We start from the raw sequence: 23,109 nt of genomic DNA, 5'->3' as shown, positions 1-23,109 counted from the left end.
TGCAGCAACTGTGACAGGCTTGCGACCGACCAACATTTGCAAGTTGCTACACATCCAAAAAACACATGAATATCATCTTCGACCTCAACATTGCACACAGGACAGCTTAGTTCACATTCTACATAATGTTGTCTCAAGCGAACTCGCGTCGGCAGACACCCCTACACGACCTCCATAGTAAGTGAGGCGTTTTGTGAGGAGATCGAGCTTTCCAAATATCATTCCAAATTTCCAATTGCCCTCTACATGGTGCCTATCTCATGGCTAGATTGTAACCAGATTTAACTGAATAGCACACATTCCATTCCTCCTCCCAAACCACGTTATCCTCTTTAACCGAACTAATAAGAGGGGTTGCAATAATCTCTTCCGCTACCCGACCTGTAAACAAGTTACGAGTCTTAGCTATATCCCACGCTCTATAATTCTCAAGTAACAAGTCTTTAACAACTAAATGATACACATCTTCCACTTGAGGTGAGGACACCCAGCGATCATCCTTTCCACGCAGTCATGGATCATACATAACACAGATTCTGTCGCCACTACCAATCCGCCACCTACACCCATGTAAAAGAATTTGTCTAGCCTTCCAAATACTACGCCACGCAAAGCTAGGATTATAACCCAAAGATTCTTCGAGTAACGATGAGCGTGAGAAATACCTTGCTTTAACAAGTTTAGCCGCCAACAAGTCCGGATTTTGAATGATGTTCCATGCTTGTTTTGCCACCATAGCCATATTGAACGCTTCAAAATTACGAAAGTCTAAACCACCCTTCGTCTTAGGGCATGCAAGTCTGTCCCAAGCTAACTAGTTGATCCCTTTATTGTTGTTACCTCCGCCTCCCCACCAAAAGGCATTCAACATTTTCTTGATATCGTCAATGAGTGAGGAAGGAAGGATAAACATACTCATAACATATGATGGGATGGCTTGAAGCATAGATTTTATCATAACCTCCTTACCGACCTTAGACAATGCTCTTCCCCTCCAAGAAGTCATTTTCTTCCAGATACGATCATTGATGTAAGAGAATATTGCTTTCTTACTCCTTCCTATAATAGACGAAAGACCAAGATATATAACTGTTCCTAAAACTTTAAATGCAAGATATAAAATTTTAAATGCAAGAGGTTCCTTGACATTTAGGGAGGAGTAGTATTGGAATGTCTAGCTACACATTATTTTAAACCTCCCATCCACCTTATACTAACTTGAGCTAGTATTTGCAGAGACAGCTCCACCATCGTATATCATCTCCTCCATGAATTTTAGTCGAAACCTCCATCAACAGAGCATTTTCTTCCATCGACTTATACAAATCACTAGGACTTGCTCTATAATTTTTTTATTAATCTGAGTTATGAACAAAACAATTGGCTGTATGTAGATTGACAGACATGAATGAGAAATGCAAAATGCTATAATTGTTATAATTGTAAGGTACTGCAACATGAAGTTGTGGAAGGAAGGAAAATAAATGAAGGTTATTGAAGCTCGACTTTGATGATAGACATCAATAAAGTATGCAGGTTGTAAAGAAATTAAATAAATTACAAATATGCACAGACATAAAATATTTAACTAAATATATATAGATCTGGTTAAAGTTATCATCAAAATGATCAAATAAATTTTTTTTAGTGTTGAATGTACAACCAATAGCATATAACCTGATTCAGTAGTACGATTAATGAATTTTGCAGTAACATGAGATGTGCTGATTAATTTTCATTTGTTGATAGCTTGGATAAGACATTTCAAAAAATCATCCTAATTGCTCAACATAATTTGTAAATTTTAAATAGAAACGAAGGGACTTGATAAATATATCATATGCTACAACTTAAGTTGCTGTCAAAACAACTTGATAGGTTATTGGGCTTATTGGAAAATGCTTCTCATACACAAGCAACATCCAGAAAACCATTATAGATAAAGTTTTGAAAAATGCTTCTCATTTTGGCTTGTTCAAAAAAAAAAGTTTTGAAAAATTCATTTGAATATCTGAAAATGCAAATCATTGTTCCCTTTAAAATATAACATAAAATAACACACAGCAGTACACTATGACATAGTTCACAATATAGTATATATTAAAAAGAATACTTCTATCCTGCAATTTGTGGTTAAATTCACAATTCTATTCCACTCAACAATTATACTTGAGCGATTAATTACTCATGAATCGAAAAATATACTTTTATCAACACAAATTCGCATATCAAAAGTTATGTTTTATAGTAATTTGTTACAAAAGCCACATCTCATGGTATATATACTCAATGAGGGGATTATTGCATATTTGTATTATTTGTATTTGTATGTACAAATGTTGTCTATTATACAATTCAATTTGAAACCAGTAACTCATGCACCTCCTTCAGTTCCAATTGAAGCCTAATATAATTAGAGGGAGGTAGTTGCGCTTGATGCTTCCGCAGTTAAGATTTCCATGCACGATGTTTTTCCACGAAGTCAATCATCTGAGTAATAGCTTCCTCAGTTCCCAGGCGGTCAGGTCCAGATAAAATCTATAAGAAAATATATATTACACATACAAGAAAATATATTGATTCAAATAAATCCATATTTCACAAAGTAAAGAAAATTGTTTCTACTTACTCCTTTTACAACGGAAATAATCCTGGGAAGATTCTTGTTATTGCTTCCAAAAAGGTATTCATCCGACCTGATCAATGCACACAGTTTACAACTTTTGCTTAGCCCCCAATACATGTACGGAAGTATAAATATGATACTAATTTGAAATTGGTCCAAAGGAGAATTAAGAACAGTTTATCACCTTTGTATCAATTTAACTAGCAGTCCATGTGCATATCTAGCTTCATTGAAATCATGCTTCAATGGTAAGAAGTTTAACCATTTTTCAACCATCTGCTTTAAAAACATTATGACATGAGGATAACAAAACAAAAAAGTGGCAATGAAAAACTAGCACTAGCAGACATAGTAAACATTGCAGATCAATAATTGCAGAAGTCTAATTTACTATCGTAACCCTCATGATCATTCTGTTCATGATAAATATTTTTTACATTGCATTCATAAAAGTTGGCATCAAAGTCGCCAGGACAAGGTGTAATGACTAGATATTGTAGATGCATTCATGAGTAATTTCTAACACCTGCACAGAAATTTTAATTTGTATATTATAATTTGAAGCAGAAGAGGAACTTACGGAACCAATGTCCTAGTCCTGTATTCCTGCTTCGAAAGCATGAAAGGAATCTAGCTAGTCCTCTCTTTTAACCATCTAGTATCATCTCTCATCTAAATATTCTTAATTAATCATTATCCTCTCTCTTAAATAAATAAATAAATAAACTAGTTATACCAAAGTTGCCAAATATTGAAGGTAGGGAATTAATCCATTTTGTATTGATATTTTGAAAGATTATTACCTCAGGGTCGCTGATACAATCACGATGAAATTCATAGATTTTTCCAAGAGATGCAACTGCCGTATCACATAATGTTGAACGCCCGTTACTCATGACATTATATAGTATTAAGATACTACCTGCACAAAACCTATTACTTGTCATATTCCAAAAAATTAAATTAAGTTTAAGAGGTTTTCAAAAAAAGTTACCTCTTGCAGAGGCTTTAAATTGATCTCCTCCAAACATAGCACAGATACCTATTGCCCGTGTAGCATGCTGGAATGATCATTAACCAAAAACTAATGTTCATTTTCATTATATATATATAAATACGTAAAAAAAACTGGGAAAAAAAGAAGTAAAGAAACAAAATTATTGACATTTGAAATTACCAGCCGGGCACAAGGATAATTTTTCCTCAAAGCAAGATAGGAGATTGAACCATATTTTCCATGATACCTGTTTGATCAATAGCACACAGGAGTAAGGTAATGTTATCGATAGAGACATTTACTAATGCTATAACTTCAGACAAAACTGATAAAGGAAACTAGATTTACTGTGGCAATTTGTCTGGGAATAGTGGGAAGATAACGTTAAAAATGGAAATTGCAAAAGCTATCTCTCTATCTGGTTTGTCATCGGCCTGCCAAAGATTATGCAGAAGCAATAAAAGTTTATGAGAAAGATTATGCAGGAGCACAATTTTTACTTAACACTATTTAACAATCTCGACCAATTTGAACAGGTGGTTGTGGATTGGATTGAATAGATTTTGCAGAAAAATGGCTTGGATTGGATTATCAATTTTCCAAAGAAAAAAAAGAAAACTAAATATGAAGATAAATTATTAAATATACAAATTAATCTATCATACCACACATCACATCTCAAATATAACTCCAAAGTTCAAACATAGATCAAATATAAATGGTAAGATGATAATAATCTTTTTTATTTTGACAAGAAGTTGAAAATAATCTTAAAATATATCCCAGCAGCCACTGCTAAATAAAAGCCGTCATACTTTGGCCCGGTGAGCAAATCTGTCCTAACAATCCAATCAAACGGTCTAACAGCTTCGGTCTGATCCGACATCGACCGCACTACTAATGTTCATGATCTGAGTATTTTCCGTGTTATTGTTTAGGACTCTCCACCACCACTACTACTAATGTTCATAATCCGATCCGACAACCCGTTATGATCCTAGCTATTTAGAGCCCGTTGATTTTTTTCCCACTGAATGCTAAAACTCACACACTGAATGATTTATAAGTAAATAATAGTTCTATTTTTAGCAACAATCTAACAATATTATGTAAATGATTTATAAGAAAAACATATATTAAGATAAATTATAATATTCATCCCTTGCATGATTTTTTATTAGACTCTCTTCCTGAATGAACTTTCTTCTAGAGTTTATTATTAGTTCATTTAATAATTTAATTTTTGTTTGCAGTTCGAGTCAATCAGTTCTGAATTTTTATCCTACATAGACCAGTTCCTAATTAAACTTGTAAATCATCCAAATTTATTATGTTTGAGATTAAAGATTTGGTCAAATCAAAATTTAGCTTCTCTTGTGATCTATACTAATCTTGTTTGATATATGCAGGTTTTCTAGCAAAGTGATTATAACAAGCAGGTTTTCTCTTGTGATCTATACTAATCTTGTTTGATATATGCAGGTTTAAAAAACATTTAGATGAGAAGAAATAACAAAGGAGAACATACCAAAAACACCACAACATTTGACATTAGGGTATCAACATGCAGCATGAATTGGTCTCCAAATGTGTCAATCGCTGTTGCTATTAATTGAACTGCTTCCTGTTATGAGTAAAAAAGTTGATTATCACTCCTACTCTATAGATCAATTAATTAATGTAAATGAAAATTTACGAGTAGAATGATTATAGATCGACTGTGTAATTATGTCCTACACATATATCCATGCATATTATGACGTGTATTCAATAGCAAGTGAATTTAAAGATATAACCTCAGTTGGTTCTTCCGGTGGCAAAGGTTCATCTAAATCTTCTGAAGTCCCCTCTTCTTGTGCTTTTTCTATTTCAAATTTAATAATCTTTTTTATTGTATCGTTTAACTCATCGGCAATATCCTTGATCAATTGATCAGTGAAAAATGAGCTAAAGGTCTGCATAATGAACATATGTTACTAATATGATCAATATATGATATAATATAAACAAATCATCGATATATATATTTGACACAATTGTATTGTACCTGAATGCATCTAGCAAGTAACCTCAATACTAGTGCAGACAAATCCCTATCAGTTTCCTGCATGTGCTTCAAAAATGTAACCAGAGCTTGCACAATGATCAAAGTCGTTTCTCTTTTAGTCTGATTACTTCTGTCACCTACTTTAAGTGAGAGTAATAGTTTTGAAAGACCTAAAACCAGAAAGTGAATTATTTTATAACAAAATGGTTTAAACCCAAATTTCAAGATTTTAAGTTGAACTCAAATAATTTAAATTTATATTCACCTAAAATAGAAGCCTTGCGGATTTTAAAACTAGAGCAACCAAGCAAACGTATAAACATTTGAGTGACCTAAAAATTTAAAGTTTAATCAGTCACATGTTTGTTTTTTTAGGTGAAGCCTCTACATAAATTACAAATATCAGATCTATCAAACCAACCTTGCCAATGTGGGGAGAAAAGTTTATAGATGACCGAACAGCACAATATGACAGTGTATTACAAGCCCGAACTCTCATAGTTTCAACCAATCTTTTTTCATCATCATCTAGGCTGCAAATGAGCACATCCATCACTTAATAACAAGGGAGTATTAGTTGAATGGTTTTATAATATTTTTATTTGAAATGTGATATTTGTCAGTTTCAACATTCTTTCATTCCTTTGCGTAAAAAAAATTGTTCATTTCATAAATGGGGGACATCCACAAACACATATCATTAATGTTCCTTCCTATCAAACTATGTGATTTATCTTTGTAGCGCTAAAATATAATGGCAAACCTATCCTCATATGGCTTATCATCCACAAGCAACATCGGCGTGATTTTATCGATAAATTTGTCAATGCTCACTCTTGGGCATTGACAGATTTGTTCCAGAGCCTGCAAAATGTTCATTCAGTTAGGAATGTAAACATTAAACTAGCATATAATGGTAAATGGCCTATCATGGATTTCAACTATACCTTTAAGACGATACATTTTATTAAGTATTGTGTTTTGCTCAATTTTCCATCAAGTGATATTAGAGATTCCACGACCTTCAAATGTTAGACAATAAATTAGGACAAAAAGGAAATGTGTCATAAGGTACATGAATCTATCACAAATTTAACATTTTGAATGATATATACCAGGATCATTTCATCATAAGGTACATCAAAACTATTCTTGAGCTTGTACGGCCTATAAAATTAAACCTTTTATATTCCCCTTTATATTTCGAGTTAATACTTATCTCACGTATTCGGTCTTAACTCGGGTCAGGTGTGTTTTAGCTTGTCCAGATACATGGCATACTTGGATCATGGAGTTGACTTAGAGATTTTACTTCATGTGCTAACTCGGAAAAAACCCTATGACGGTACACATTCTGTATAGTTTGAGTCAATTCAAAATAAAAATAGCCGAAATACTTGCCTGAACAGCTTCCTCTTCTATGAAATTATCTGGCCCAACTTTTCTAACAAGATATACCATGCATTCTAGACATTTGGCGCGGAGAAACAATTTGGGTAAACTATACTTATTGAACACAGTGACTTTCAATGCTTCCATTGTTGAATCGTAATGATTTTGGCGAAAAATTCCCTGCATGCAACAATGACACATTAGGATAATCAAAACCTACTTCTGTCCTAGAACTCAGATATTAATGCTTAGCCTTAAATACCGGCATTGAAACTGCAATGGATTTCAGGGCATCAATAGCATCTCCTTGTAACTTCATTTTTTCATGCTGAAAGCTCAAAAACAATTTAGATTATTGCAAGTACATAAAACATAAGAAACCATAGAAAAATATTGGTTCAGACTACACCAATACGATATGTAAATATGTATAAACAATAACATACAACATATAAAAGCACAATATGTACGTAGATGAGAAGTTGATAATGAAAATTGCAGACTATGTACCTTAAGAAGTATGAGTAATGATGCTATAATTGGTTCCCCAAAAGGGGATATTTTGTCTAAGCCACAAGTGATTACCAAGAGACGAATGGCAATAACAGCATATGACTGCAGAGAACAGTTATAAAAGAACTTAATAAGTAAAGCTCCAATATGATCATTGATTAAACTATGTTAAAAGAAGCAAAAAGATAAAGCATGTTAAAAGTAAGATAAGTTGGTCAAGATCACTCGTGAAGCCCTCAAGTATCAATCATTGTGCAAACTAGCTAATGTGTTTGTGTGATAATATGCAATATAAGAGACAATCAATTGTAACTTGTGAATTATAATAATCGTCAAACAGAGAAACATATATAAATATAAACTGAGAAAACAAGCAACTCTACATTAAACATACCTGTACACGGGCACAAGAGTTACATTTCGCGATGGGAACTAGTTTCTCCAAGAACTTCTTGTCATATTGAGTATGCATTAAGAGTTGCTTACATTCACTCAAATGCTTAATTGCATGCATAGTAGCCCAAAGTACTCGGTAATGCAGTTCATCCAGCGAATTGAGGACCAGCATTGCAACTTTCTCAAAGTGATGAATCATGCCCTGTGGTAGCAAAATGGAAGAGAGAATCATATGAGTGAAATTATTAGCATCATAAGTAATAATATAAATAAGCACAAAATCGGAAAAAATAATAATGAAAATCATTTTATGGCATTGTGTATACTCAGAAAGTTGTAGTTGCATAATGGTCAACTTTGCGCACAGCAATGTATGGTGCAAGCGTCAATTAATAAATAAAGTTCTAATGACACAATTTTATTGAAACATGGCACAAGGAATGCCAGTAGTACAAATCTTACGAGAAAGCCATCCTATGCAAAAGCCAACACAAAACAGATAAGAGCAACTACCAGAACTCCAAAACCCTTATAACAGGAAACCTGAAACAATTCTAATCCCCTTTCTGGTACAATTTTAATGACACTAACTAACCAAAATCTTCCTTCCTGATGCAGACACAAGGACAAAAATTAAATTAGCTGCAAGACAAATTGCAGATAAAACATTCAGACAAACTGACTTGGCCAATAAAAGACCACCAACAACACACAGCAGAATATCAAATAAATAGGACCACTAAATGAGATTTGGATATCTCGGGATCTCACTCCAGATTACTAGTAACTTACAGACACCAGCAGAAACTGCACCCTACATGGCAATTTCTACTAATCCGAGGCCTCACAAACAAGGATTTTGAGATGCTACCGAAATATCACGAACAAGGATTTTGAGATGCTACCGAAATATCACGAAATCAACAGATAGCTCCAAGTCTCGGCACTAAATATTTCTACAACAACTATCTTTTGATACCTGAAATGTCAGGTCTAAATTCAGTCTCCATCGACTAAAACTATTTAAACTCCGCGATGTCATTAAAATTTAGGCTTGTGTAAGAGAAACCAAAATGCAAATGCAAACCCTTCATCTGCATGAAGTTACACACAATCTCACATCATGACATATACATATATAAAAATCGTCTGCCATCAACTATAGTTTTGGCCCCGACGTAAATGTTTTCCTTATTCCTGTAGGCACATCACAACCTCAATTACAACAATTTTCTTAAGTCGCATTTAACTACAATTTTCTTAATGTCAAAGATTGCGACACAATGTGACCGAGGACCTGATTCAAATCCTTGATCAAAACACGGTATACTAAAGATCAGACATAAATCATGCAAAATTTGAAGCTTCCCATGAGAACCTTTTAAAGTATCAACTAAATTTTCATGACATTGCATGATGGCCCTAAATTTGAATATCATATAACATATTATATCATATCATTTTATATACATACCATCCCATTGAAGTTTTTCTCTGCAATTGAAGCAATGGCAAACATAGCTGCATGACGTAATCGCCAAAGCATATCAGATGCAAACTTCGTTCTTATAATGTCAATTGCCGTGGGAACAAAAACCCTATCAACCCCATCTAAACAGAGGCAATTCAACAAGTATTGCCCAAGGTTAAAATTCTCTGTGAACCCAGCACTTTTACAATCATCATTGTCAACATCAAACCAAAGAGGATCCTCAACAATGCACGCCATCATGTTGATAGCAACCTCAACTACCCTTCTCATATCCGCTAGAGAAAGATTCTTTATCACACCTTCCATCGCAGTCACATTCTCCTTATCAAGCTCTCTGATGATATTAACCGCTTCATATCTCAGTTCATCACTCGCATCTTCTATCTCCGCTACTTGAATCATGCACCAAAACACTTCACGGTGTTTTCCCCTCAAGATATTTCCATCGTCCAACGTAACTAAATCCACTAAACGCTTAAGCTTACTCACCAAACCCGCATCTTCTTCGTGCTGATCGATTATATTCAACAACATCGGCAAGAGAATTTCGGATACATTTGTTCTCTGAAGATCCTTTGACAATAACATCAAAGAAATCGCTGCATTGTATCCCAATGCCTTCGATTCATTATCATCCGAGTAAACTGATTCCAAAATTTTCGCACAGACAAGATCAAACCTCCCATCATTCAGCCAGAACTCTTTATTTTGAGCAACATCCACCGGAAATTCTGTTAACATTATAAACCCTTTCTTATTATTCAATTCCGATTCGCCAGAAAGACACGTGATAAAGTACTGAAGAAGCTCATCCCAACCGCCAAGAGAATATAGATACAACCTTTCCGCGACTTGACCGATCAATTCGCAAAGCCAAGGAAACATAATTTCTTCAGATTCCATCATGAGTGAATTAAGGAGAGGATTTTTGAGTTGTAATAGGATAGAAGAATTCATCGGCTTGTTTACCCCTTCGTGAAGAGTGATTAGGAGAAAAGTAACAACTTCGGTTCGAATTTGAAGCGAAGGTTGGAGTTGGAGGATTTTAGCGAGTTTGAATGAGAACGAATTAGGGTAAAGACGTGCGAAAGATTTGAAGATTGTTAGTAACCTTTGATTCTTGGTTTGAGCGTATTCATCGATTGCTTCTCGAAGAGGAACGAGACTGTTGCATTGGAGAATTCTTGCAGCGTGTTCTTCTTGAAGTGTGAAGCCATGGATGAGTGATTTGTCTTGCCTTTGTTCGATTTTTCTTCTCTTGTTGGCTATTTCTTCTATGTAGTTGCGCGGTGGCGACTGTATGTCCGGCTCGAACGGATTGCGTAGAGAAGATTGTGGTGGCGGCAGTGCTGGAGGAGGCGGTGGAGGAGGTGGCGGGGGCGACGGAGATCTCCTAGCTGCGGCGGAACTAGAGGTTGACGCCATTGATGAGGAATTAGCTGCGGCGGAACTAGAGGTTGACGCCATTGTTGAGGAAGGTTGAAATTCAATCGCTGATTTTGGAGGGAAAAGTAACCGCCAATTTCACGCAATCTGTGAATTTCTGTTGTGGCGGTTGTACACGTCAGCTTTTGTATTGATTTTCACAAGAATGACAGTGGCATTATCGTAATAATATGTGAGGAAGCGTATTTCTATTTCACACACTTTAGGCTCAATGTGATGGGCTGAAGCCCAAGCCCATCACTAGCTTTTATTGTCACCCGACCAACTTCTTGCTCGCACTTCTAGTTTTCTATTTTACCTTTTCACTACTTAAGTAGCAGATAATATGAAAATGAATTTGAGAAAAAAAAAACACCCCATTACATGAAAATATCAAGATTTTACATGTCTGCTACTTAAGTAGCGGACATGAGTATTTTTGTAATTTCGTAGGGTGAGCTAGAAAATGTAGGGTGCCGAAATAAATTTTGTATTTCTTAGTAAAATATTGCTTTTTTTGTTTTTTTTTTCATGGACAAACATCACATAACTCTCACACACAACTGTAAGAGAGCGGGTTTGAATCCGAATGATGTTTAATCTTATAATATCGACATTGTGAATTGAATTAGGCATTAAGAGCAACTATTTTACCTAATGGTATTTCAATTTTTTATTTGGAGATATGTTATTTCAAAATTTTATACCATCAAAAAGTACACTTTCAAACAAAACATGTCGTCCGGAAATAACATTTTTAGAGACATCTCTGAAGTTTTAAAAAATGCGGAGCGGGGAACTAAATGAGTTAATTAAATAGTTCATATGTACATATTTAGAAAAAGCTAAAATTTAGTGTCGTCTTAAAGTACACTTTTGAAAAAAAATGTTGTGTGAAAGTATATTTTTAAAAACATATGTACCTTTTAGAAATGTAGGGCGGATAAAGTTATTTTGCTTAACTAATTGGACTAGCTAAATAGTTAATATTTTAAAAAAGAGTGTTCCTAACAGTTCTCAAATTATAAATTTTCAAATTCGATCGGCTCCTCAATTTTTCTACACCTTTCATTCTTCTCTAATTCTCTTAATTTCACTCTCTCTCTTGATTTGTTTATTATTTTCCATTGATGAGAGATTGAAATTAAGAGAAAAATAGAGAGGACGGAAAGAGATGTAGAGAATTTGGAAAGGAGAATATCCAAGTCCTAAATTTGATGTCGAATGAAAGTACACTTCTGAAACATTCCTTAAAATATCTGTAGTTTTTTAGAAATGTGGAGTGGAAAAAGTTGCTTCATTTAACTAATTGGGCTTACTAAATAGTTCATTTGTCAATATAATCCAAAATATAAACAAAAAGATACAAATAAATTACACGGTGGAACCTGTGTAAAGTAATTACAGCAGACATACATAGATGCTCTAAATTTGTTTTCCCAAAGTTCTTATACAACAAGAAAAATAGAGTAAAATAACAAAGCTGGGATTTGTAAATAGCATTAACCCTTTCAAAGTTTCAAAGTTTCAATGTTAATTCGGGTGCTGAATTAAGATCTATATTATCAACCAATGGTTTCACATTCACCTCAGTAAAACACAGATTTGAACTCTGACGAGTATTACTTTCTCTGGGGTCAAAATCACTTGTGTGGTTGCTCAATGTCCGATGTGTTGATCCAACCCTTCCACCCTCGGTAACCTGATGGAAACTACCTTGCCAGAACAGTTCTGTCTCATCATCTTCCAATAATATCGGATGACCGATACATCCTTGTTTGAATCTCACATTACTTTTTATCTCTTGAACAGGCCTTATTGTTGGTGGCGAAAAACCATGGTGTAATGAAGAGTGTGTCTTTATACCTAATGACCTGAAAGAATTACCATTTAGAGGGAGAGATGCTAAACTTGTATATCTCTCGGCAAATAGTCCCATTCGCATAGCCCGTTTCGCTAATGTTCGTTCTCTCTTGTGTGCATTTTGGTGTCCACCGAGTGCCTGAGAGCTATAAAATTTGCGCCGACAGTAATTGCAAGAGAAAACTCTTGGGATGATAGGTTCATTGCTACCCTCACTGGTGCTTGAGATTGAGATTCCTGCTGAATCTCTAGCAACCAAGTCATTGTTGATGTTGAAATTAAGTGATAAGTCTAGTGAGATAGGATCTGAATGGGGATTAAGCTCTGTTGGATTTGTGAGAATGGAAGAGTTGGGAGAGGTATTGGAAGCAACATCAGATTCATATTCCTCTGTGGCCTCTACTTCAAGATCGAAAATCGGTCTCATGATAAAAGCTAATTCACTAAATATTTCCAGCAATATATACCATCAGAATATGATCTGTTTAAGAGCTTGCAGTGAAAGAGATGTTTGGTTCTGCAATGAAAATCCATCAGTTTATGTTAGTAAGCATCAAAACAATAGAACAGACTTAGATAATAAATGGAAAATATGCATGATTATAATTAAAATTTGATGATATTTTGATTTGTGAAAGAATGTTAATATTGAACCGGCACGGGGAAAAGAATAACCAACCTATGTTTTACGGGTCTATTTGGATTGAGTTATTTGAACTTATCTAATAGCATAAAAGATTTGTGAGACTGTTATCTAGAGCTTATAGAAACAGCTTATGACATGATCATAAAGGGATTTGGATTATGTGCAGTCACTGACTTCGTGAAGTCGTGCAGTCACGACTTTCTAACCGTGTGATCTTAATCGGACGGTCCATAATAAAGGGATGTTTTGATTTTATAAGATGTGAATTCGAAGTTTCAATCTTCAAATTTTAGACTGAATGATCGAGATCGAACGGTCAGAAAGCCGTGACCGCACAAAATCCAAATCCATTCATAAGTTTTAAGCTTATTTTCATAAGCTTTCTAGGATAGCATTATGAAAATAGCATATAGCTTATATCAAAACAATATAACTTTATTTTATCTTTTGTTATAAAAATAGTTTATACATATGCACACATAACACTAATTAAGTCATATTTTTTTTCTTTCTGGAAGCTAATTAGTCCTGGCAGGCAGGTACAGTTACAATTGTGAATTGTGATTCAAGGTCTTGATAATTGAACTTTCTGTTGCAAAAGCATTTGTACTAGTTAGGTTCTTGCTTTGCATGTTCTGCTATATGTTGGCATACCTAAATGGTAAAAATAGTAAGCACTAAATAGTTGAATTATTAGAAATTTGGATTATACAGCAAAAACTATAGGCACCTCACTTTGACCACAACCTTATAATGATACAGATTTATATAACATTTTTTCATGTAGTCTATCTTAAGTTTGTTTCCTAGTGTGGATGAAGTAGTAGTTATATTTAACACCTGATTTCACTTATGGTAGATCTAAAAGTGATACGGATTGAACCTAACTCCATCATCTGGTTCAAAGGGGAGGATTGTCTAATTTTATATAAACCCTCACACCGGGTTCATGACCTCTGATGTGGAACTCTAAGGTAGGTTCATGAAGTCCAACTTGCACATAGAAATCAGTAACAGAAAGTAAATGGCCAAATATTTTCTTTATTTTTCTTTTTCAAAATAAATAAAGCTCATTTATCCTTAGAATTTGACTTGGAGACTAGATATTAGTGGATGCTATAGAATTAATTACATTCTTGAATATTTGTAAGCAAAGTTTCAGATCTTTGTTTATGTTTTTTTTAAGAAGCCACAAACAGCCTCCCCAGCACAAGACGTGCAGAGGTAGACTACATAAGTTTACACAGAGTCAGAGAGATAAAATCATAATCAAATCATACAAGGCCCAAACAAAGCAATGGATTAGACCACTAGCTATGGTAGTTTGAAGCTAACGTAATATTCGTCGTCTTCAACCACCTAAATGAGAAAAGTTAAATCTTGTCCAATAAAAGAAGAGGTGTGCCTGGTAAACCTTTGAACAAAAGAAGATCTTTGTTTATGTTGTTATTATACATCTATCCTTACTCCTTAGTCTATTCTTCTTTTTTGACTTCTCTATAGAAAATAATCAATAAATCAAGAATCCAATATATGGACCACTAAACCACATAAATTTTAAATGTATGATTAAAACTCAAGGTTGAACTATATGGTGGGAATTTTTCTTGACTGAATCACCTATATTTAGGACCATTTTTAGTAAGAATAAGAAAAACTTGAATAAAGTGGCAAGAAACATGCCAATGATGCCATCATAAAAGTTGACCAATAATAGTAGAGTTTTCACATTTATCTTGGCCAAATATATTAATGATCCAAGAAACCAAATCCCAATTAGTGTAAGTAATAACTTACTTTTGATCTCAAATGAATCTACAATATATATGAATTATTTCTTCCTAAATTATGAGATTGAGGGTAGATAGAGTGAGTTAGCAAACAAACATGAAAGCACAAAATTAAAGACAAAGAAAAACATAAATATGGAGAAATAACAACATCTGCACAACCATCATTGGATTCCAAGTGATTAATGAGCAACGTTTGAATCGAATGGAAATTCGAGTTCGAACTTTGACTAAAACATTTATTGGTCAAGCTTAACTTACCTTCTGGGCGAAATCCAGATTCCCAGAGCTATTTTTCCCTAGGAATCGGAAGGTTAAGCCAAAAATATTATTGCATGCAAATACATAATTCATTGCAAATTCTAGGTGGAAAGGAATTCTTCCATGTGTTGGTTCAAAGATGAAAATATAGTTTAGTGGTGGTGCAAAACTAGAGCATGAATGAGATGATGAAAATCTAGTGATTTATAAGTCCTAACTTGTCTAGAAACCAAGAAAGAAGAAGAGTTTTACATACCCTCTCTCATGGTTCAAGTCTAACTGATGGTAGCCTGCTTTTGAGATCAAACTATAAACTGATTTGGAAATTGGAGACATGTATCTCCATTGTTGTTTCTCTTTGGAATGGTTGGTTATGAGAAGACAAAAGAAGCATGTGTGGTCTTATTATTTATGTTATGCTAAAGCACTAATAGAGGGTTAAATGAGAGCTAATAGTTCTTTATGTTCTAATTATTAAAAAACATTTAACTGAACAAGGTATAAAAATAAAGGAAGGGTAAATGGAGAAAAGGGAGAGGGAGAGACATGTTAGATGGTGGGCATTGATGTTTATTTATGGGAAAGCAAAGGTAAGATGATGTGAGTAAAGTGTTGGGGGACAAAGAAGTCAGGAAAAAAATAAAAAGAGGACGACGATGTTGTATACGATTGTACAATTTAGACAACTGCAAAACGTTTTAAAGAAAATGACATATTCTGCGACGCACTAATAAATTAAATTAAGAAAATAATAAGAGTAATAATAATCTTAGATTTGGGAGTTGAGTCTAACTCAACCCTTCAATCCTACAAAACTGGTTTATAAAGTGAGAATTACGTCTACTTATAAATGCATGTTCAAGTCATCTCACATCAGAGTATTATGTACGTAAGATGTTTATGTTCGATTTGATTTCTGCTACTAACATTTATCAGTCTCTTCAACATACTAATCACTGACATTTGACTAAGAAATAGTAAATAGTGAGAAGATATGATAAAATATGCTCTTCTTTTCAATGTCTGTGGCATTGTACCACCATTTTATTTTTAATATTTTTGGGTAGAATTTTGAGCTTTTTAATGAAAGAAAACATCTGTTTCTGTTACATGTACAAAAGGTTCAAATCATCAACTAGGTTAGGTTGATTGAACATAGTATGAGAAAAAAGCAAAAATAAGCTAACAGTTTTTCTTTAGTCATTATTCCCCACCTAAGATTCTCTCTACTCTCACTTTTTCTTTCTCACTCACTTCCCCACTTCAAAAGATAACTCCATAATGCATAATGCATTGAGTCAGCTTTTATTAGTTTCATACTTGGTTCCATACATCACTTCCAGCATATACTATATGCTATAACATCATTTTCTAATACATTCTTAACTTATACTTTCCTTAACTTTGCTAGGTGAGTTGAATGAGTTTTAAAGTAAGATTCAGAGGGTATTTTCTTTGGACGGAGTTTGATACTAAATTTGTTTGATATGCATCATAGAAAAGTAAAAGTCTTTGCTATAAATATCACATACAAAGTGTTCGAAGAAGAGGACGAGTTTTACTGGGTTTGATCAATATATGAGGCCAATAGTAACAGGTGAGTTTGGACACCACATTTTCACTCAAATCTTTAAGATATTGGAATTGCGGGGCATCTCACTTGTATATTTTTCAACTTCACCCAAAACCTTGATACCTTGAGTTTATGTGTCATATTCAAGGAAATGGATGTTGTTGAAAATTTGGTACAATCGGGCAGTTTAGAGTTTTTACTTTTTAGCTGTCCGATTAAGATCAGATGGTCTAAAAACAGAACATTTAAATTTTATTTAATTATTTAAAAAATACTTCCTTTAAAGTTGGACCGTTCAATCTTAATCAGACTGTCCTTAATGTATGACTGCACGTCATATTGACCGCATGCATCCAATTCAGGTTCCATATTCAACCTCAACTTTTTAATACAATATGAGACTCCACATCTGTGCTCCAACGCCATCATCAATCTCTCTCGCTCCCCCATTACGTTGAATTGAACTTTGATACCTTGGGTCATGAGGAGGAGTCTCATTGATTGGATCATCACATTAGATTATGAGCAATCATACAAATAAGTTTGACAACACATCGATCATTACCAAAAACGTTATATATTTAAGACATTGAATTTGTAAATCCACTCACTTGTATGTTATTCAACCTCAACTTTTACATTTGATATCATAATTTAATTTCTACATGACATAACACAACAAATATTTTGATCAATTCAATAATTGGTCTCATTTAAAAATATAGTGTTTGGTTGATGAATATGAAAACAATGTGATTAGTAATTTAGTGTCACAACAACAAATACAGTTGCCGGGTCTAATCTATTTCCTAGATTTTGATAACTCTCATTTCGAATAATTTTACATAGCAAAGCTCCATATTGACAAGATTTTAAACATGTGTCATTCTTTCTAGGAAAAGGACAATAATTTGAGACATCACATAGGATTAAGATTAGGAAGCTCCAAGTTACGTAAGGTAATTAACCCAAATGAAAAAGATTGGAGGGATGTATTGGCCCTCCTCAATCTCCGTCATTAAACATGACAGATTATGAATAGAGAATATAATGGTATGGTCCATTATTTCATGCACGGAATTATAAAATTATAATGAACATAGGTCCAATGTACTTGGTACTTTGTCAACTTGGGACTGCCACTTTTTCTTTCTTTGTTCTTTAAATTTAGCCACATATCCTATTCTTTGTATGGACTACTTTTCGGATTTGGATCGTCTGGAGTAATTAACAACATGTTCAGGTAGTTATGCGTTGTAGACTATCTCGATTGTTTATTTATGCAATCTTATATCATACCGTCAATAAATTAATTGTAAAATATTCCGACCATAGATTTAAAATTCGACGGCTAAGGTGTGTACTTTCAAGTAAAGTACATTTTTAATCGACACAAAATTGTCTTATTTCGGATTGGACCTATGGTAACAAGCCCACCACACTATCCCAACATTTCGATTGAGAACCTCATCTAGAACAAGAAGCACACTGATTACCATCACAATCGTATGTTAGGGGTGTCAATTAAGTTTGAATGTCTATTATAAAAAGAAAACTTATAAGATTTTTTTTTGTTGTGAGGAAGGGGGAGGGATACATAAATACATTACATGAACTGTATTTAGTGACATAATTATTCTTCACTTGTAATGTTTCAAGCTTCAACCATGCATTGGCCGAATAATAAATTGAAAATGAAACTCAGTGCATTACCATGTGAATATAAAAAGAAGGATTTTGTCAACGAGTGTTTTGAAACACTCTTTAAAAAATTTATTTAAAGAAATTATTTATTTAAAAAGTTAACTATATTAATTTCTTAAACATTACATTTCAATTTTTAATATATTAACTCCATATATTTTTATAAAAATTTATTATTTAAAATTTTTAAAAAATGTCTAAAAATATTCTATTGCATTTCTCTAAAAAGAATGAAAGGAAGAAAAAACTAGTATATATAAAGAACTAGATCTGTTATACAAAAAGTACTTTATAAAGATATAGTATACACACCATGCTTTTGGGTTGAAATGAAACAACCGAAGTTTAACAATATTTTAATGGTGCATTAGAGGCTTAAGCACATATTTAAAGGGGGTTAGTTTTTTTATATACATAAAAAGTACTAAGAGAGTATCAAAGTATATTTTCTATAGGTTTTGCACTTAAAAAAGTACTCATAGGCCGGGGATACCTACTAATTAGCTTATTAAGGTCTAAGCACATGATTTCACTAATAAAAAGATTATATAGTGATCAATAATTTAAATATTTTAAAAACCTGACAATGCATCCTCCACATATCATCTTATTCATTTGTATCTTTCTATCCTTAGTCCAATCAAACAATACAATACATAGTACCTTTTTTCTCTTAGGAATCTAAAGTACATATAATGTTATGAGCAACATAAGGAAAAGTTTTTGTCCTAAATAAAAAGAGAGAGGCTTATAAGTAGAGCTCTCAGAATGAGCTAGCCCGAATGAGGCGGTCCGCCAAGTTCGATTTTTTTCTGGGCTCGGACCTTGAAAATCCTAGCCCGAATTATTTCCGGGTTTTTTAGCCCGACCTGATAAAGCCCAATTAAAATATGGGCTAGCCCGAATGGGCCACGGGCGGCCCGCAAGCCCGAAAAATTAAAATAAAAAAATTAAAATTAAAAATAAATATAAATAATTTGTTTTGGTTGATTTGAACTTAGTTCGTAATATAAATTATAAAACACCGTCTGTTACTTAAGTAGCGGATGAGTAAAAATAAGGCACCCGAGAAACTCGTAGGTAGCGGATAAGTTAAAATAGGGAGCGCGAGAAACTCGTAAGTAGCGGATGACTAAATATAGGGCGCGCGAGAAAGTCGTAGGTAGCGGATGAGTAAAAATATGACGCACAAGAAACTCGTAAGTAGCGGATGAGTAAAAATTTATGGCGCGAGAAACTCATAGGTAGCGGATGAGTAAAAATAGGGCGAGCGAGAAACTCGTAGATAGAGGATGAGTAAAAATACGGCGCACGAGAATTATTATATATATATATATAATATAATATAAGTAGCAGATGATAAAAATAGGACGCGCGAAAATTATTGATCATATTTATAATGTTGAGTTTGAGCACTAAATGTAAAATAAAAAATAAAAAATAAATCGGGCGGCCCAATAGCCCGACAACCCGTACCGGACCGGGCTCGGACACTAATTTTGGTAGCCCGTTTTTTATCCGGACTTTTTAGCCCTGCCCGATAAAGCACGAAGCCTGACCGGGCCGGCCCAAATTTAGCCGGGCCACCCGTTTTGACAGCTCTACTTATAAGTCAATAGATTCTCCAACTTAATAGAGTAGTTTTAGATCCTATTTGAACAAACAATGTAGGGATATATACAGAACTTCAGTGCAAAAAAAAAAAAAAAACAAACAATTTAGGGCCAGTTTGTTTTGACATTTTTTAAAAATAATATTTATAGTGTATTTTATTTTTGCTAAAACAAAATTTAATAAAGATTTTTTTATAGAAGCTTCAAATGAAAAATCGGTTTAAATAGCTTCTTTTAAAATGTCGTTTTAAGTATTTTATCATTTTGTTACAAATTTATTTGGATCATAAAATTTCAAAAAAAAAATGCTATTTTAAATAGATTTTCATAAAAATCATTTTTGAGAGATACAATTTTTTTAAAATTGTGATTTTTGTTAAGTTAAAATATTTAACATGAATATTTAAGTTGTGGAATATCAAAATTACTCTTTTTATTCATAAAAGGATAAATTTGAAATAACTTTAACTAATTTTAATCAAAATATCATAAAAATCATTTTTGAAAATACAAAGAAAAAATCACTTTTTTTTAAAGTTAAAACAAACGTACCCTTAATCAAACCTTTATTATATATAAGTGTTTATAAGCTATTTTGATAACAAATGAAAAAATTATAATTTATTTTCATTGGACTGCCTTAAAGAGATTATGAAAATAAGTTGAAAACAACTTATGAACATATATGTTATAAATTATGTCTATAAACTCTTCAAAATAATTTTATAAGTATTATGTAAATGAAAAAATTCAAATAAATCTATCTAAATGGTTAGTTGGATTCTTCCTCTGAACTTATATGCTTCTAATATTTCTAAATTCACTAAGAGTTGAAATATCGATCGTTAGCGAAAATCGCCATAAACATCAACTCTAGTTCATGGTAAATTGTTATAGATTAATCTTTAAATTGCATATACAGGCGTGCAATCATGACAGATCTTATCGTTCGATTAAAATCGAACAATCAATCCAAATTTAAAATAATCATGCAGTCCAATAAATCTTCTTTTAATCTAAAAATGTCTGACTAGTGACTATGATTAAATAATTAGATCTATTGTGAATGCATGACTGCATATGCAACCATGTATCCTAATCTTTTTAGTTGAGCTATATATCTCATCTCATGTTATGTCCATCTTATTCTGTTTTCATTTACACAAGCATATAAATGGCACGTGTCAAAATGAAACTTCTCGTTTTTGGTCATGGCAGGAAGAGACAAGTCCATGTTTCCGCAGCTTAGTGCAGTTCCCATGACCCCGCTTACCTTAACCTCTCCGTGACTAGCAAATTGGTCCCCACTCCCCACCACAATTCCTGAAAATTTCTACGGTACATTAAAATAATTCGAATGTATTGGTACATTAAGTCGTTAAATTGATAAATTAACGATTATTTTTATTAATTGAGCCGATTATTGTATTTTAGAAATAATATGACAAGAAAAATCACAATTTCACTCATTATAAGCAATTCACTAATTTTTTTAAATTTTTCATTAAAAAAATTCAATTGACTATTATAAGGAATAAAAATTCAAAAAAATATCAAATTTTATATTTTTAACAATTTTGATAAATAATATTTGGTTATTATAATGTTCTAAATGATAGGAAAAAATATTTATATTAAAAATGATTCACTTACTTATCATTTTAATGACCTGATGTACCGGTACATTAGAAAGTATCTAATGTACCATAGAATTAACCTTCTGTTCCTACCTCTTACTATTACAATAAGGGTTTTTCTAACCTATAACATTGCACAAGATAAGAAGTCATTTAATGCACTACTTTATGGAATATTTTGTCCTTCTTCTCTCCTCTATTAACGACAAAACTGTAACATCAGTTTCTCTTTTTTCTCTCATTTGTTCTTCGTTCTCTCTCTCTCTCTCTTTCTCTCAATTCTCTAAACTGGCGATGGCTCCTCCGACGGTGGTGATGATTGTGAAACTTGGAGATAACGACGATTGTGAGGATGATGAGGTTGAGTAGAAGATAGAAGTAAGGTGGTGAAGCAAGAGATGATGAAATTCCAAACACAGTGAGTTTCATTTATTTGCTTTGGATTCAAACACAGTTGAGTAGAAGATAGAAGTGATACAAAATTCATATTCGCTTTTATTTATTAGCTTCTCTCTGTTTTGGAATTTCGGAATAATAATGAATGGAACTTACCTCCATAATTTTGTGGTGTGATATTGTTAGAAGGTCAACAAACAGATTGAATTTGTCGCTTGTTGTTAACTATATAGTCATCAAGATCTAATTTTAATCCCAAACACAGATCTTGGAGATAACGACGATTGTGAGGATGATGAGGTTGAGTAGAAGATAGAAGTAAGGTGGTGAAGCAAGAGATGATGAAATTCCAAACACAGTGAGTTTCATTTATTTGCTTTGGATTCAAACACAGTTGAGTAGAAGATAGAAGTGATACAAAATTCATATTCGCTTTTATTTATTAGCTTCTCTCTGTTTTGGAATTTCGGAATAATAATGAATGGAACTTACCTCCATAATTTTGTGGTGTGATATTGTTAGAAGGTCAACAAACAGATTGAATTTGTCGCTTGTTGTTAACTATATAGTCATCAAGATCTAATTTTAATCCCAAAACAACAATAATATCAGTGTCTCGCTATCTGATTTTGATTGAAGAGGAAGAACCAAAAGTTAGAGGTAGATTTTGTGTTGTCTTGGATGTTGAAGGAATTGCAGAAAATCAGATAAAGAAAGAAAGAGAACAGAGCGTGAGAT

General features: G+C 33.2%; 2 protein-coding genes across 2 annotated transcripts; both read right to left on the bottom strand.

Moving 5' to 3' along the window:
- Positions 1-2,250: 2,250 nt before the first annotated feature.
- Positions 2,251-10,888, bottom strand: LOC123917343 (ran-binding protein 6-like). Its single transcript, XM_045969035.1, has 19 exons — positions 9,446-10,888; positions 7,970-8,173; positions 7,573-7,677; positions 7,325-7,390; positions 7,072-7,242; positions 6,618-6,692; positions 6,416-6,534; positions 6,092-6,203; positions 5,936-6,002; positions 5,671-5,840; positions 5,420-5,578; positions 5,152-5,247; positions 3,972-4,057; positions 3,804-3,870; positions 3,621-3,687; positions 3,430-3,548; positions 2,811-2,902; positions 2,630-2,696; positions 2,251-2,538 (listed from the first exon to the last, which is right to left on the bottom strand). Exons 1-19 carry the CDS (start codon positions 10,886-10,888, stop codon positions 2,449-2,451), a joined length of 3,375 nt encoding a protein of 1,124 aa, XP_045824991.1. The 3' UTR covers positions 2,251-2,448.
- Positions 10,889-12,214: 1,326 nt separating this feature from the next.
- Positions 12,215-16,121, bottom strand: LOC123918068 (zinc finger protein 4-like). The gene is made up of 2 exons (XM_045970007.1): positions 15,705-16,121; positions 12,215-13,268 (listed from the first exon to the last, which is right to left on the bottom strand). The coding sequence occupies exon 2, from the start codon at positions 13,176-13,178 to the stop codon at positions 12,408-12,410; it is 771 nt and encodes a 256-aa protein (XP_045825963.1). The 5' UTR covers positions 13,179-13,268; positions 15,705-16,121; the 3' UTR covers positions 12,215-12,407.
- Positions 16,122-23,109: the final 6,988 nt, after the last annotated feature.

This window comes from Trifolium pratense, linkage group LG3, assembly GCF_020283565.1.
Source record: "Trifolium pratense cultivar HEN17-A07 linkage group LG3, ARS_RC_1.1, whole genome shotgun sequence".
Lineage (NCBI taxonomy): Eukaryota > Viridiplantae > Streptophyta > Magnoliopsida > Fabales > Fabaceae > Trifolium > Trifolium pratense.
This window is presented reverse-complemented; position numbering and strand designations above follow the sequence as displayed.